This window comes from Procambarus clarkii, chromosome 75 (genome assembly GCF_040958095.1).
Source record: "Procambarus clarkii isolate CNS0578487 chromosome 75, FALCON_Pclarkii_2.0, whole genome shotgun sequence".
Classification (NCBI taxonomy): Eukaryota; Metazoa; Arthropoda; class Malacostraca; order Decapoda; family Cambaridae; genus Procambarus; species Procambarus clarkii.
Window position 1 is genome coordinate 15,030,391 of NC_091224.1, and position 18,591 is coordinate 15,048,981.

The following is an 18,591-nucleotide window of genomic DNA, read 5'->3' on the forward strand; positions in this document are numbered from 1 at the left end:
TTCCATCGAGCATGACCGGATGATTCGTTTTCTTCTCAGTGTCTGAGCTGCAGGGAATGAGATGAGACACTTTCCTTTAAAGTTCTCTTGAAGATGTTGTCTCATTCTGCATATCATACGAGGTTCACCGGATCTACACCACTTGCAAGTGATGCAGCAAACGCCACAGCATATACCCCACTCATACTTGAGTCCTTGTGTCTCCTGACATTCATTATATTGCATATCAGCTTATCATCCTGGCAATTAGCAAGAGCATACAAGATAACTTCAGTAGATTTGGATGGTAATTTATGCCTGGTGTCGTATATGTTAATTTGTCCCGTTACTCCAATGTTGGAAACGGTGGCCCAGTGACAACCATCAACTTGGATAATTTGAATAAATTCACCAATCGCAACTGGCCAGGAGAGGTCCCGCTACCACGCTGGGTCATGAAGGCCTTCTAGGCTTGGCACAGTTTGTTTGATGAGGTTTGATATACACCTGGAAGATACTGGATACATGCAGATTTTATATGAAGGTCAAAGAGCTGTACATTTGTTCCAATGTTCATTATCTCGTCATTTGTTAAATAATTTAACATTGTCGAATGTGAAGCACTGTTATCACTCTCCTTATTGTTGCATTGGTGTGAGGAGTGGCAGTGATTGGTTCAGTTTATTTTTTTTTTTAAATAGGGACATAAATTTGTACTGCAGATACCAATACAGTTGCACCGTTTCTTTATATATTTTATACTTGGGTTAGCAAGGCGAGACGCTTCTCTTAACGTCATACTGTTGGTATCAAATAGAAATAATTTTTAAAGTATGTATCTTAATAAATTTGAACCTTATATTATCAACATCAACATATTATATTATTTAACATCAACAAATTAGATTTCGAATGTTAAAACCAATTTCAACCAATTAAAGGATTTATCCTTTTTAAAGGATTTAATTAAAGGATTTGACACAAAAATCAGTATGAAAATTACCTCGGCTGAGGATATTGAAAAACTTCAAGCTGATATTAATAAAGTTTTCGACTGGGCATCAAAAAATAACATGATGTTTAACAGTGATAAATTCCAGGTACTCAGGTACGGTAAAAATGAGGACCTTAAACATAATACAGAGTACAAAACACAATCAAATGTACCCATAGTAGGAAAACAGCATGTAAAGGATTTGGGAATAATAATGTCTGACGACCTAACGTTTAAGGAGCATAACCAAGCAAATATTGCGACAGCCAGAAAAATGATAGGATAGATTACGAGAACTTTCAAATCCAGGGATCCCATCACAATGGTTGTACTCTTCAAGTCACTTGTGTTGTCCCGTCTTGAGTACTGCTCAGTACTCACTTCCCCCTTCAGAGCAGGAGAGATTGCTGAAATAGAGGGAATACAGAGAACATATACGGCACGCATAGACGCAATAAAGCACCTAAATTATTGGGATCGTCTCAAAGCCCTCCAAATGTACTCACTAGAAAGAAGACGAGAGAGATATCAAATAATATACACCTGGAAGATACTGGAGGGCCAAGTACCAAATCTACACAGTAAAATAACAACGTACTGGAGTGAACGATATGGAAGAAAATGTAGAATAGAACCAGTGAAGAGCAGAGGTGCCATAGGCACAATCAGAGAACACTGTATAAACATCAGAGGTCCGCGGTTGTTCAACGTCCTCCCAGCAAGCATAAGAAATCTTGCCGGAACAACCGTGGACATTTTCAAGAGGAAACTAGATTTATTCCTCCAAGGAGTGCCGGACCAACCGGGCTGTGGTGGGTATGTGGGCCTGCGGGCCGCTCCAAGCAACAGCCTAGTGGACCAAACTCTCACAAGTCAAGCCTGGCCTCGGGCCGGGCTTGGGGAGTAGAAGAACTCCCAGAACCCCATCAACCAGGTATCCTTTAATGTTAAAAATTGTTCAAATTGAAATAAATATATAACACTGTACAGTACAGTTGTGTTTGCCTGCCACAGCCTGCCACAGCCTTGAGAGCACGGAGCCTCTCTCTACATTGGCGACCCAGTCTGGCTAAACATTGCGGTACAGTAGAACCTCAAGACCAAGGTATTTGTATCTGGTAACTAGTCGAGCAGAGAGCCATCATCCAACTGCATTTTGCGATCGGCCCCACCCCGTCTGGGTGGGTGTCGGTTCAGGATCTTTGTTTTCTCCACTGAGATGACTAAGCATAGTTCCTGACATGTGGACAATACAGAGTTCAGAACATTTTGGGTGTTGGTATACCCATTGGTGTGGATCAGTATATCATCCACATAGCTAATGATGTGTTCGCTGGACCTTCTAGTTACAAAGTTTAAAAGTGCACTGATTAACACATTGAACAGAGTAGGACTGAGGACACCTCCCTGTGGAGTGCCAAGTTCAAAAAATCTCGTTACACTCCTATGCCCATGGAACAGTACAGATGACTTCCTGTTGGATAGATAGCCTCTTATCCACCGTAGAAGCCATCCTCCAACATTTATTTTAGCAAGTTCTCTCAGAATGACGTGTGGGTTAGCAATGTCAAAGGCTGACTTAAGATCTAGGAAAGTGGTGTATGACCTATCAGTATGCAGGGTGAGGAATGTGGTAATACAGTGATGTACACTCTTTCCATGCATAAAGCCATATATCTGGGGAGACAACATATTAATAATTTTGTAAAGGAGACGGTTGAGAACCATCCTCTCAAGACACTTATAGAGACAACTAGTGAGGGAGACTGGGCATAAAGCACTCGGCTGGTGAGGTTTAGGAATGGGAATAATAACACTGTTGGTCCATGACTTAGGAAGCTCCCCAGTTACATAGCTCATATTATACAATTGAAGAAAGGTATTCCCTGGAACTAGCAGAAGCATATGCAGTATGCCGTCAGTAACTCCATCCTCCCCGGGTGATGTACAGTATCCACTCAATTTAACGGCCTCTTTTATACCGATCTGCTGGTATTAACGACCGGTTTGGGAGCCCAGTAGCTAGAGCCTGCTATACCGGTCTGCGGTCGATATTACCGACAGTCGGTATTGGGTTTGTTGTGGCATCAGCGTCCCCTCACATGGCGACCAGGCCGCCACCGACCTGGATCGTCCAGAGTCATATATTACATCTTAATTTTCTTTTAAAATGATTCACTTTAATGAAGAAAATTGTAAATTATTATTAATAAAATATTTTGAAACAGTTTTTATTAAGCAAAAGTCTTTGTTTTCTTATTAAATACCTTTTATAGTATGTATAGGCACTAGGTATTTTTTTTCCCACGGACCTAGTATGTACTCCGACGGGCCATGTGTTCCCATTGTTTACCGTGAACTCGCGCGGCTAGCTTCAATTGTGAAGGATATTACTGTACTGTAATTGTGATCTTTTTAATTTACAAAATGCCAAAAGTTACCCAAAGGAAGCGCCTGACGGTTGCACAGAAGCTGGAGTTAATTAAGAAACTTGATAAAGGATATTCTCATGCACGAGCAGCAGCAGAGTTTAACATCGGGAAAAGTACAGTAAGTGACATCAAGAAACAGAAGGATACTCTATTAAAATATGTGAGCACAACAGAGTGTGCTACTTCTGGTGCTGCATGTTCGAGAAAAACAGTAAAGTCTGGTCAGTATCCACAATTGGATGCTGCAGTGTATAAGTGGTTTATTCAGCACCGCACAATTGGCATGGCAATAAGATTTGAAGAGCTTAAAGTTGCAGCAAGTAAACTTGCCATTCAATTAGGTATAAAAGATTTCAGTGCAAGTGATGGGTGGGTTGGAAGATTTAAGGCTCGGCATAACATTTCAAACACCAAAAAAATTTCTGGTGAGGCGTCAAGTGCTGATCCCACTAATGTTGATTCATTCAAGGCTAAATTAAACGAGTACATTGTCAGTAATAATTTAAGGAAATATCAAGTATATAATGCTGATGAGACTGGGTTTATGTGGCGAGCTGTACCAAGTACATCCTTAACCAGTAGGATGCAGGAAAATATTCCTGGACGAAAGATAAGCAAGGAACGGCTCTCAGTCTTGCTTTGTGCTAATGCTGATGCCTCTCACAGGACAAAATGTGCCGTGGTAGGCAAGTCTAAAAATCCTCGAGCCTTAAAAAATATAATGCAGGCATTACCTGTAATATATTACAATTCTAAGAAATCATGGTTTAATCAAATAATATTTACGGACTGGTTTGAAAACCACTTTTGCAAAGAAGTCAGAGAATTCCAGATCAACAAATGTGGAATAAAGGCCAGTGAGGTTAAGGCATTGTTGCTGCTAGATAATGCTCCTGCTCATCCCATTAGCAAGTTAATTTCAAGGGATGGCAGAATAAAATGCATGGCACTTCCACCAAACACAACATCCTTGATCCAGCCCATGGACCAAGGTGTTATCCTTGCTGCTAAACGTATGTACCAAACAGCAATGCTTGAAGATGTTTTAGTTGTTTTACCTAGCGAGGAAGATGAATTGACAGGAAAGGATACAAGGGCTCAAAGAACACTAGAAAATCTAAAAAAGTACACAATCAGGGAAGCAATATTCCACTGGGCTAGGCTTTGGAATAAAGTGAAAGAAACCACACTAACAAATTCATGGAAGAAACTGTTAACAGAGAGGCCTAGATGTGAAGCAGCAGTATCTGATAGTGAATTCGAAGGTTTTGAAAATGAAGCCAATGATTTTGAAGGGTTTGAAGAAACGATCCGAACAATGTTGCTCCAAGCTGGTCAGGGTGTACAAGTGAATGATATCAATGAATGGTTAGAAAATGATTACGATCCTGGTTATGAATTGTTAACTGAAGAACAGATTGCGCAAAGTGTTCTCGGAAATGACTCTGATGACTCTGATGACTCTGATGATGACTCGGACGATGTTGGTGAGGCTCTGCCTAGAGGTGTCGGATATCAGAAAAGATTGGAACAAGTTGAGGAACTCATTGAATATTCAATAAAAAGTAAACATGAGGTTATTGGAAATTTTTATGTACACCTTACAGCCTTAAAGCAATGTCTCAAAACGTTAGCCAGAGAAAATCAGATTCAGACAAAAATAGATAAATTCATGATTTCAACGGTTCGTGAAAAATCTTCGTCGACAAGCGATGCTGCACCCGTCGATGCTGAATTACCATCGACAAGTCGTGGAGCATCCGCCAGCAATGAATGCTCTACAAGCCATGCTGCACCCGCCGATGCTGAATTCCCATCGACAAGTCGTGGAACATCCGCCAGCAACGAATGCTCTACAAGCCATGTTGCACCCGCCGATGCTGAATTCCCACCAAGTCGTGACAAGTCATCCACTAACGATATAAAATATGATTGAAAGGCATATAAATTAGTGTAAAAAGTATTGATAGAGTACAGTATTGTAAGTGTTAATGATTAATTAAGCCTAGACAAAAAGATACTGTACAGTGTAAATATACAGTAGAAATAATTGTCAATAGTGAAGTAGAATTAGAACTCATGTGAATTAGTAGTAAGGCTAGCTGTTGTGTGAAGTGAGTGCCTGAAAATAATTGTACATATAAAACAAGCGCTGCAGAGGATGACGTAATCATCACAGCTTCGTAATCTTCAGCTTCATTAAAAGTAAGTCAATTTACCAATTTTATTATAGTATTACAAGATATTAATTTTTTTTTTTTCAACAAAAGCTACATATTAGTCTCTGCAAATGTATATTCTATCGTCAGCAGAGAAAAGGTGAGCTCAAAATATTTCGTCTTGGCTAGCTCTCAGTGACAAGGCTCGATCGCCATTGTTATGGCATGGCCGCCACAGCCTGTGTTGTAACATTAAAAGTCAGTCAATTTACCAATTTTATTATAGTATTACAAGATATTAGTTGTTTTTTTTCAACAAAAGCTACATATTAGTCTCTGCAAATGTATATTCTATCATCAGCAGAGAAAAGGTGAGCTCAAAATATTTCGTCTTGGCTAGCTCTCAGTGACAAGGCTCGATCGCCATTGTTATGGCATGGCCGCCACAGCCTGTGTCGTAACATTAAAAATACATTACCTGCACTGTTCAGGGTAAATCAAAACACATCTCTAAAATTTTATTAAGACAATATTAACTCGCTGATTGATACATGAAATATTTTTCAATACAAAGGAATGAATCAATTTTTTCCCACCCATCTGGACTTGATCAGAGCGTGTTTACACATCATCCATGCAGCAGCCAGCAACTGGCTTAATCGTCGGCCGTGCACTAAATTGGAATGCAATTACACAATGAACTTTATTTAATTTTAGTTATACAGTGTAAAATATATCCTACCTGAATGTTACTTGAAAAATTACCCGACCCGACTTAACGTCGGAAATAACGGAGCTCCGTAAATAACGACTTGGGCTCAGCCCCATATAGGCTGTTAAATTGAGTGGATACTGTAGCTTTGCCTTTATGTAGAGCAGAATCTAGTTCGTATTCAGTAAAAGCATGTCACAGTCATCCTCTTGATGAAGCATGAAGTCAAGGAGCCTTGCCCTATCAGTATATCTATCATTTAATTCATTCTGTGAGGGTAGAGGAAGACTGTCAAAGCTGGAAGTCGTGGCCCAAGCATCAACAAGCTCATTTGCTCTGTGCAGAGGATTAGGGTACGAGATCTCTGCAGCATTTTTCCCTTTGACCTTGTTGATATCCTTCCATGCCCGACTTAGTGGCGTGTGAGAATTGAGACCACGGACAAAAGTTTCCCAGTCTGTCTGCCTCAGCTCCACCATACGTTCCCTGGCCTTAGCCAGAGCCGCTTGAAAGAGCCGAAGCATTTCAGCAGTGCGGGTCCTTCTACAAGCTAGTCCAATTATTCTGGCAGTGCGTTTTAGTGTCTGCAATTTAGAATCATTATAATAAACATAAGTGCTATGACCAGTGTAATTTGGGTTACGTGGCCTGGACGATGGATCAAGTGATTCTATAAACTGGTCGATAGTATCTGTGAGCTTATTGTTAAAATCTTCAACTGATGAAGGCTCAGATGACTGCACCATTCTGACACATGAGCAACAAGATTGTCTCGTTGATCGATGGGCACAGCCAGCCTCTTCCGCTTGAACACTCCACCAGGGAGGATAGAGCTTCCAATGCTTACAGTGGCTAATATGGCCAGATGATCAGACGCCATATCTGGCACTATTGACGAGGCACACACGGTGTGGGAGACGTTGAAACCGAGACATAGATCAGGAATACCTCCGTAGATATTCGTCGGTTCAAGGTCACCCACAATCTGTGCATCATCGTGACTACCTAATAGTGACACCAGTTGGTTGCCGTTACGATTACTGAACTGCGAATTACCAATATTCCTATGTCTAGCGTTATAATCACCTTTAATGATGGTAGGCTCAGTCTGAATACAGATAGGAAGGTCAGCATAATTAAAGTTACAAGGAGTTGATTATTTAGTACACAGTTGTTTTTCTCTTAAACTGGATGATAGAGGGGGAGTCTTTAACGTGATTGGGAATACATACATACATACATACATACATACATACATACATACATACATACATACATACATACATACATACATACATAGATATGATAGAGCCCAATAGGCTCAGGAATCTGTACACCAGTTGATTGACGGTTGAGAGGCGGGACCAAAGAGCCAGAGCTCAACCCCCGCAAGCACAATTAGGTGAGTACAATTAGGTGAGTACATACATACATACATACATACATGCATACATGCATGCATACATACATACATACATACATACATACATACATACATACATACATACATGCGTATATAAATACATGCGTATATACATGCGTATATAAATACATACATACATACATTACATACATACATGCATGCGTACATACATACATCCATCCATCTATCCATACATACATACATACATACATGCATACATACATACATACATACATACATACATACATACATACATACATACATACATGCATGCGTACATACATACATCCATCAATCTATCCATTCATACATACATACATACATACATACATACATACATACATACATACATACATACATACATACATACACGTCCAGCCAGCATATAGCTATTTCGGGACAAAATCCAATACAGTTTATATTGGTGAGACGCCACTGTGATGAGGAGTTTAAATATCACAGGAACTGTAGGTTAATGTGTGACATAAGTGAGGTTAGATGAGGCATCTACAAGCATCAGCTGGAGGCTGATGGAGTGTTGTGGAGGCTGGTGGTACTATACCCAGATGTTGGAGGGTGGATTTGAATCTCCCACCCTCCCTCCCCCTCCCCCCCCCCCCCCCCACACACATTGACCGCAGTACGTCTAAGGTTACTTTCCACTCTCGCTTACCAAGGGTATAACCCCCGCCCCTCCCAACACACACACATGCATCAGATTCTTAACTTACAATATTTATGATTTACCAATTTATGTTACTACACTGACTGTCAATTTCACAATATTGTATAAACTTTGATGAATCGCTCGTCTATGGGTCATCCAATAATGTTAGCAGACTTCTAGATGTTACCACTGCTAGGTTTAGGCTCAGCTACAAGTACCTCTGGAAGTTTGTAACATCTGATGATGTAGATTTGACTAAATGTAAACTCTGTCAGCAGAACTATTCGCATACTTTGCGTCATTATATAATGGAATGTGAAAAATCGCGGAATTTAAAGATAACAACATCAATAGTGTCCATGAAATGTGTAAGTACTTCATTCATAATGATGTGCTGCTCGAAATCTTAGCGAAGTATCCAAAATTTGCTTACTGTAGGTAATGCATACACATGACTGTAAAGCTGCCGCCCAGTTGGGTGGGTGTGGAGCACATGACTGTAAAGCTGCCGCAGAGTTGGGAGAGTGTGGAGCACATGACTAAAGCTGCCGCCCAGTTGGGTGGGTGTGGAGCACATGACTGTAAAGCTGCCGCCCAGTTGGGTGGGTGTGCAGCACATGACTGTAAAGCTGCCGCCCAGTTGGGTGGGTGTGGAGCACATGACTGTAAAGCTGCCGCCCAGTTGGGTGGGTGTGCAGCACATGACTGTAAAGCTGCCGCCCAGTTGGGTGGGTGTGGAGCTAGACTAGTAACTGTGCGACTCCTCATAGATGTAAAGTGCCTTGTATAGTGACTGTTGTGAGCCTCTTGTTGAATCACTTGTGACACAAAAGATTACTGATGTGTGTATTTGTGGTGGTGATTAAATATGTATGTGTATGTATATATGTATACGTATGAATATGTACATGTATGCATAAGTATGTGTACATTAATAATTTTGTAACTAGCGTCAAAAGATTGTTATTTGCTTAGCTAAACGAACTAGAGGGTTCAGTTCCTGAACCGATTATGTGCCTCTGTAATCCTTTACACCACCGCCCACGGGATGTGTATTATGGGGTGCATAATAAAGAAAGAAAATGAATGGACCGAACCCCACAATTCATTTAGCTAAGCAAGTTACAATCTTAATGAGCTAGTTACAAAATTCACTATAAGTCGTCACATCATAAATGGGTTCGAGATCGACCACAAGTAGTGCATTACATAAATTTATCAGTATTGTGCAGCCTGTGATCCCCGCCTGGCTGGATACTGATACCTAGGTAATTTTCATGTGTCCGGACAACGGCAATAAGGTGGTATTATTTATTTAACTTAAGATATATATATTTTTAAATGTTGTCACATTAACGGCTACATCTTCCTTTCTTCTGACATATAGATTTTTAAGATTAATTAAAATATATGGAAACTAATTATTCATTTTATTGGCTGGTGTGCAGGGCTTCACACTCTCAGAGCAAGCCATCAAGTAACTATCAAAACGCATATATCTTCGTTTTCACTTCAGTTATATTTATGACAAAGGATTTTAAATGTAGCCTATATTTCTACCTTTCAGATGACATAAATACTTTCGTTAATTACAATATCTAGATCAAACTAACATTGATTTTCAAAAGGTTTTACATTTTCCATCAATGGAGAGCATCAGCCAAGAAGCCTTCTTTAAAATATGAATATCTTTCCTCACCCAATAAGATCTAATCTCTGAATAAAACGCAAAAAACGACTTGATTGTAACCTATCCACCGCTGCCCATTGGATGGGGGAGAGGGGGTTATGTGTAGGATAAACATATCAATTGTGACACTAGCCCTCCATATATGTCAGTTGCTTAAATTATAAACTGTACTTGTGGTCGGACTCGAGCCCATTGTTGATGTGACAATGTGCATTGACTTTTGTAACTAGCTTATCAAGATTATAACTTGCTTGGCTATATGAATTGTGGGGCTCATTCCCTGAGCCCATTATGTGCCTCTGTAACACTCCACTATCGTCCATAGGATGGGTATGGAGTGCATAATAAATGAACTAAACTAAGCTCTGCCTTTTTGATAACATATACAATTATTAGCTTTATTTGTGAATCTCAATTAATTAAACAATATATCACAGAGCCTGTAGGGTTCGGTGAGATGAGCGAAGAGACATGGGAGATTTTACATAAGTACAGTACATGGTAGTTTAAGTAGCGAACGCATGTCAACGAATAACGAGTATATATAACAAAACCATTGTCCTATGAAGTCGATTTAACTTCCAAACATATATTTTTTAATTAATGTTAAATGTTTTCTGGCTAGTTATGTTAGATTTTATTAAAAATACGTATTCTACTTGTTAACATTATAATTTAAATTTGTGATAATTTGAGCAGAGAAGTGCGACAACTGGATATGCCAACAAACACTTTCCAAACAACGATATATCTTGGATAAGTCGCTCCACAACATTGCTGCTTGGACCATCGACTTCCTTTGATGCTACTTATTTCATAATGAAATTATATTAGTTTGGAGTAAATATATGTTTTCTCATGTTCTGCATTCAGCACCCACATTATAGTGAGTAAATATACCATATTACTTCATTACTTAAATAATGCTAGGAGGGTTTGAGTAGCTTTGGGTATTTAGTGCACAGAATCTCCAATAGATGGGGCGAGAGTCGCTCCATCTCTCTCACCCGAGAGAGAGTCGAAACTTAATTTAAAATTGATGTATCTTTGTTCTCGAACATGATATATTTCATTTGGTGCAATTATAATAATGTTCATATATCGGTCTTTCTGGAGGCATATCAGATTTTAGGCTTTATTAGCGTATCTTTGTTAATTATACAATATATCGGCAAGTGCGTAGGCGTCTGCACTCCATGCCCTACAAGCTACTGAGCGCTACTATAAAAACATATGTATCTTCACTTGAGCTATAAATATGTCTATTGTAATGTATTTAAAATGAAGCTCTTATTTCTATCTTGCTTAAGACTTATAAAACATTTGTGTTTATTAACGAATTTACGTGAAATAAACATTGATCTGAGGGAGAGTTGCTCTGTCGTTCAGTCTGTACGGGGTGGGAGCTCCGTAATTTTTAAAATACAATAATCTTCATTAGAAATTTAAATATGTCTTAAATATAAATTTAAATATGTAAATATGTAAATATGGCTTATATGTCTGTCTTTCTTGAGACATATAAAACATATATGTTTACTAACGAATTCACGTGAAATAAACATTGTTCTGAGAGAGAGTTGCTCGGTCGATCGATCTGTCCGGGGTCGGAGCTCGGCTATTATAAAAGTACACGTATCTTCGGTTTAAATTTAAATATGCCCATGGTAAGGTATTTAGAATGAAGCTTATATTTCTATCTTTCTTGTGACATATAAAACTTTTACGTTTATTAAGGAATCTGCGTGAAATAGGCATGGTTCTGAGATGAATGCTGCGGTTTTCGAGCTCGACGCGCGGCAATGGACGCCATATACACATCCAGTGGGTGTTATTGGACCCCATACCCATTTTATGGGTGGTTGGAGCCCCATACCCATTCTATGGGTGGTTGGAGCCCCATACCCATCCTGTGGGTTGTAGTGGACGCCATACTCATCCTGTGGGTGGTATTGGACCCCATACCCTTCCTGTGGGTGGATGTGATCCCCATACTCATCCTCTGGGTGGATGTGACCCTCATACCCATCCTGTGGGTGGTATTGCACCCCTTACTCACCTAACAGGTGGTAGTGGACAATATACCGATCCTGTAGTTGGTATAGTAGACACAATACCATCCTGCTTAGAGTAGTTTACCCCATAGACATTCCAATGAACCATCGTTTTCTGTTAGCGTTCCTACAAAACATCCTTTAAAGATTTGTAAAGCACCAACTATGGTATATAATATTGATTGGTGAAGGACTGTTATTCTATGTAATAATTTTTAGTGCTTATTATAATTTACTAAGAACAACTAATATTTCTCAAAACAAAACTACGAACCTTTAATAGGAAGTAGCTGATCTATAATATTCTAAGAGCATGGACAATAGTAGGTAAATTTCACAACCCATGTGGGACCTGAAAAGTACAATTTTCCTTATAATTGAACCAATCACGACTATTCTGCTATCTAGGTTGACGGACGGGTACTGTGAGACGCAAGTTGGTACGTGAGGAAGAGTTTGGGCCTTGGAAAAAAAAGTAACTGGGAATATATCACATATTTACTAATTCATATTCAACATATTGACTTTAAGCATTAAGTCATATATGTGCTGTCTTGTGTGAGAACGGGTTGGACGTCATTCATCGTCGCGTCGCGGGAAGGGGAAGCCCCAGATACCACGCCGGCAATCCACACCCCAGTTCTGAGGCTGGATGTCAAAAACATGCGAAAAACCGCCGACCGGAGGGAGGGAGGGAGGGATGCTGGGGAGCCTCCGGGACTCGCCCAGAAAATGGCGTTTCATTACATTCAACGCTGGTTTTCTGGGGGGAGCCCCCTACGGCTCCCCGGAGCTAACTAACCACAGAGGAAAAGAATAGGGACCGACCCGGGAGGCGGTCACCGCACACTACTTAACCCGAAGTCGAGACAACAGGCCGCATCCGCCGACCCACAGTGACACAGGCCCGACTGGGCCCAGGAACGTGTACAAGGTAACGAGCAGCCAAGGATCCTGTTCGACCTCCAAAGTCCCCGTGCCCGAACATCCTCCCAGGACACAGTACCAAAGACGGCGGCAAGAGCCGCGAACCTGCGGACGTCACGGGCACAGAGATAGACTGCAGGCTGAAGAGCCTGAACAACCCCGCGGACAACCTGGCAGACCCGCACCCACTAACAGGGAAGAAGAAGGGAACCGGAGCAACTCAAATCGCGTCCATGGACCCAGAAGCCGTGGCGTGCCAACCACGGCGGAGAGCCGCAATAGGACAAAAATAAATGCACCCCGGCCCAATCAATCAAGTATCAACAACCCAGGGACCCCTCCGGAAAGAAGCAGTCTCATCCTTCGCCAGAAAAGATGGAGAAGGCAGCAGACGACCAAACCGATCACCTCAACCGAAGGAGCAGAAAACCCCTGGGCAGGAGGAGAGCATGAAGCCCACCTACCCGACCCCCAGGGGCCAATGCCAACCGGGAAAGAGCCATCGAAAAACAAACCGGAACCGAAGGAGCCACAAGAAAACGAGAAGAAAGAAAAAAAGCACTCTGTCCAATGACCAGGACGGCTCAAGCGGCACAAGAATCAGCCGGAGGTGAAACAAGCACAAGACAGCTTACGAACGGCGCAGATGAAAGTCCGAAAGCAAGCCGAAGTGGCTCCGCCAGCGCCGCATAAAACAAGGCGACAGTATGCGGCAAGTCGACGGCCTCAACCCCCAGCAAAAAAATCAAGCCGACGCCAACAAACGCAGCCACCGAAGAAGGGACAAAAGGAAAAGGAAAGACCGCCAAAACAACCTATACTGCCGCCAAGAAGCACACAGGTGGGACATTAACAACGAAGCCACCCGACCACCAATGGACGAGAGATCCCTGAGGCAGAACGTAATCAGCGCTGCCAAGGGTCGCCCGAGCCTAGGAAGAGGCGGAGCCGCAGGAAGATCCCGGGTGCGACCACCAAGGATGCAGAGCCGGAAGCCCAAGCCGGCAAGGAGATGGAATGTCTGCCGAACAGAAAACTCCAACACGAGCAAGCTCACTAGGGGTTACAGGCCGACCTAGCACGTGGTGGTACGGTGATTGTCGCCCCTCCGCCCGTCAGTTTACCAGTGACTATTCCACGTCAATTCTTCACCTGTATTTTCAGTATTTTGTTGGATTTTTGGTCATTTGACTATGAAAGTTGTTATTATATATCTCACCATGGGTCCCAAGAAAGTCAGTGGTAAGGATCAAGGCAAGAAAACCCATGTGAGGATGACAATAGAGGAGAAACAAGAGATTATTCGGAAGCATGAAAATGGTACACGTGTTATTGAACTTTGTAGGCAGTACAATAAAGCCACGTCAACAATATGCACTATACTTAAGAAGAAAAATGAGATTATGAGTGCTAAAGCGGCAAAAGGCGTAAGAACAATGACGAAACAAAGACCACAAATACTTGAAGAAGTGGAAAAGTTGTTATTAATTTTGATACACGACAAGGAATTAAGGGGTGATAGTGTTTTGGAGACCATCATTTGTGAGAAAGCCAGGGTATTGCACGAAGACCTTGTAAAGAAAACCCCTGAAACGAGTGATGCAGATATGAAAGAGTTTAAGGCAAGCAGCTGGATTGAAAAATTTAGAAAAAGAAGTGGTATCCATAGTGTTGCGAGGCATGGGGAGGCTGCCAGCTCAGACAAACCAGCCGCTGAACAATTTATTGAAGAATTTAAAGAGTTTGCAGAGGCTGAGGGATACCTACTGCAACAAGTGTTTAATTGTGACGAAACAGGACTGTTTTGGAAAAGATTGCTAAAGAGGACATACATTACCAAGGAGGAAAAATCCTTGCCTGGACACAAGCCTATGAGAGATAGGTTTACGCTTGTGCTGTGTTCAAATGCGAGTGGCGATTTGAAAATTAAACCCTTGCTAGTGTATCATTCTGAAAATCCAAGGGTTTTCAAACAGTATAAAGTGCAGAAAACCCAAATGTGTGTGATGTGGAAGTCTAATAAAAAGGCATGGGTGACTAGGATTATTTTTTCAGAGTGGGTGAATGAAGTGCTGTGCCCGGCCATAGAAAAATATCTGCAGGAGAAATATTTGCCACTCAAGGTCCTGCTTTTCCTCGACAATGCTCCTGCTCATCCTCCAGGATTGGAAAATGAATTGATGCACAGATACAGTAAATTTCTCACAATAAAGTTCCTTCCTCCTAACACCACTCCTCTAATTCAGCCTATGGACCAGAAAATCATAGCGAATTTTAAGAAACTGTATGAAAGGGCACTTTTCCAGAAATGTTTTGAAGTGACTGAAGCCACAAACCTCACTCTCAAAGAGTTATGGAAAGACCATTTTAACATTTGTAGTTCTTTAAAACTCATTGACAAAGCCTGGCAAGAAGTGACTCAAAGAACCCTGATCTCTGGCTGGAGAAAATTGTGGCCCGAATGTGACAGATCTAGACTTTGAGGGGTTTGAGCCTGTAAATGATGCACCTATTGTTGAGGAAATTGTTACTCTGGGATGGCAAATGGGCTTGGAATTGGATGGTGATGATGTGGAGGAGTTGGTGGAAGAACACAACGAAGAACTGACCACCGAAGAACTCCAAGCCCCTCTAAAGGAACAGCAAGACGACCCAGCTGATGATGTTTCTCCAGTGGAGGAGGATGAGGCAGTAGCGAATGTCTCTTCTGCACAAATTAAGAAGGTGTGTCAGATGTGGGAAGAGATGCACACTTTTATTGAAAAGACTCACCCAGAAAAATCTGTAGTAGGCCGTTGCCTTAATCTTTTCAATGACAATGTGATGCCTTACTACAGAGACAGCTTGCGAAGAAGGGAAAAACCAGCTTCCATGGACAGATTTGTTGTGAGAAAATCGAGCAGTGAGCCACAACCAGGACCTAGTGGTACTCGGGCAAAACGTGCCAGAGAGTGCACACCAGAAAGGTCCTCATTGCCTGATGTGATAATGGAAGGGGACTCCCCTTCCAAACAGTAACACCACTCCTGCCCCCTCCTCACCATCTTCCAAACGCCTACAGCATTCAACAACAAGGGTAAGTAATAACTTGAACATAGTTTTGTAGGTTTCTTTAGATGAATTAGGTATAAAATTTAGTTTGAAGTGGGATTTTTGGGGTAGTCAGGAACGGATTAATTCATTTCCCATTATTTCTTATGGGGAAATTAGCTTCGGAATACGAGTTTTCGGAATACGAGCTGTCTCCAGGAACGGATTAAACTCTTAAACCGAGGTACCACTGTAGAAGCAAACACAAAGGACGAAGGCACAGAAAAACCCAGTCGCACCTGAGACCAAAAGTCATGCAGAACCCCAAGAAGAGGGGGACATGATGGAGAAGTCCCGTCCCGGGAAAAAGGGGCAAAAAAACGTAGAAAAGCACCCACCGACAGGACGGAAGCAATGGGCATAATGGACAAGGAACCGAGCCCGGGGTAGGGGCCGACGCCCAAATACTCGTGTGGAGAGGGGGGAAGAAAAAACCCCACTCCACAAAACCGCAAGCCCTGCCTAGAGGGGTAGAAAAACCCCGTTGGCTAACGCCAACAGGGCCTGAGGTCCCCCTGGCGTTAGCCCCATCCCAGCCCCGGGAACCCACCCGGCAGGCCCCGGAGCCGAGCTGTCCCCCCAAAGCCCCAGCCTCAAGAAAACCGGGGCAGCCATGAAAAGCACTAAGGAAAGGAGCCCACTGGCAGACTCTTACAACACGGCTGGAGGAAACAAGCTCGAACGCCGTCGTCGCTACCCCGGAAGGGGAAGTCCCCAAGACCAACCGAGTCTCAAAACCATGGAAGCCCCGCCCCGACCCCGAACCCACAGACAGCAACGACCCAGATGTAGGGAGGAATGGGGGGGGGGGGCCGACAAGACCACCAACAAAAACGGGACAGCCTCGGGGCTTCCGGGGAGCAAACAACCAGCGCGTTGCCACTGAAACCCAATGTGCAACGCCCGTGCAGCCTGCACCCACATAGTCAGCATAAGACTGGGTAACCAAGTCACAAACAAGCAACAAAACTTGCAGGACCCCGGGCCGAAGGTGTCACTGACCCTACAGGCTGCAGACGGAGGCAAAACCATGAGAGTCACCCTGAGACAAGGGAACAGAGCAACCCTCGAACTCGCACAAAGCGAGGGGGGGGGGGGGACACTGGGGCCATATCTATTGGGCCCCACACTCCCCCAAGAGGTTTCCCAGGGTCCCGAGCGTTTATTATAAGAGGACTCGCGCTCAGGTAATCCCAGGCAGGGTACTGCTAACTGGCACCCATGGCTACCAAGCAACATTCTAAGAGCTGAACCCCCGGGACGTGTACACTCACAGGGACCTAGCAGGGGGAACCACCGGAAGAAGGAAGAGAACTCGACACAAAGGGTGAAAGAACCAGAGGCAGAGCCCCCCACCAGGTAGACAAACAAAACCAAAAAGAAAACCCGACAAGAGTACAGCGTACCCAGACGGAACAGAGCCGGCCGCTATGATTGGTGAAAACTAGCTGCGGAGTACCCTGCGCCCCGCCAGTGCAAACTGCCCCTTACCCTAAGGCGAACAAGGGAGACAGAACCCCCTATCACACAAAGGGTGGCCAAAAACCGAGCAGCAAATGGCCTAGCAGAAGCAGGACCCAAGGAAGTTGTGGAAGGTAACCCCAAGCCCCAAGGGCAGTACCTACAGGGCACCTAGGGAAGGGAACCCTAGGCGCATGCAGCCCAAGTACTGGAGACTCACTCCCGGCTCATGCACCACCTAGAAGACAGACACCACACCCTAGGTACAGTGCTGAAACAACCACTGGAGCCGGAGCACACAACCGGTGCCACTAAAGAGCCAGAGCTCAACCCCCGCAAGCACAACTAGGTGAGTACTAACCGGGCAAACCAACAAAATCATTAGAGAAAGGGGGAGTGAAAAATAAGAAAAGGGGGAACAAGTTCCTCAAGATTGCATACACCAACATAGATGGAGTAAGATCGAAGATACTGGAGTTAAGTGATATAATACAGCTGCAGACACCAGACATTGTTGCACTCACGGAGACAAAACTTGAAGATGCTATTTTAAATGAGGTCATATTCCCAAGGGGCTACTCATATTGGAGACAGGACAGAAAAATCAGGAAAGGCGGTGGCGTTGCTGTGCTGGTGAAAGAACACCTAAAGGTGAACGAAATAGTGACTGCCAATCCACAAGAAGTTGACATAATAGCACTAGAGATCTGCCATGAGGATGATAAACTAATGATCATAAATGCATATAGTCCACCGTTAAGCAGCACATGGTCAAAGGAGGAGCTAGATAGTAAACGAGAAGGTCTTATAACAATAATGAGAGAGATCATAGCGAGAGCGGATAATGACAGTTCACGACTGTTAATAGTCGGCGACTTCAACTTAAAATCCATAGACTGGGAAGCATGTGAAGCTAAAACAGAAGATTTCTGGACCTGTAAATTTGTAGACCTCATCCTGGAAACATTCTTGTATCAACATGTTAAACAAGCTACGAGGATGA

General features: G+C 42.8%; 2 protein-coding genes across 2 annotated transcripts in view; one reads left to right on the forward strand and one right to left on the reverse strand.

Annotated features, from left to right (window-relative positions):
• The window catches only part of LOC123771642 (mucolipin-3-like), a 240,139-nt gene that overhangs the window by 150,294 nt on the left and 71,254 nt on the right, over window positions 1–18,591 (reverse strand). The gene's annotated exons all lie outside the window — the stretch shown is intronic.
• On the forward strand, window positions 3,248–5,341 carry LOC138356877 (tigger transposable element-derived protein 7-like). The gene has a single exon (XM_069313223.1). It carries the CDS (start codon window positions 3,401–3,403, stop codon window positions 5,339–5,341), a length of 1,941 nt encoding a protein of 646 aa, XP_069169324.1. The 5' UTR covers window positions 3,248–3,400.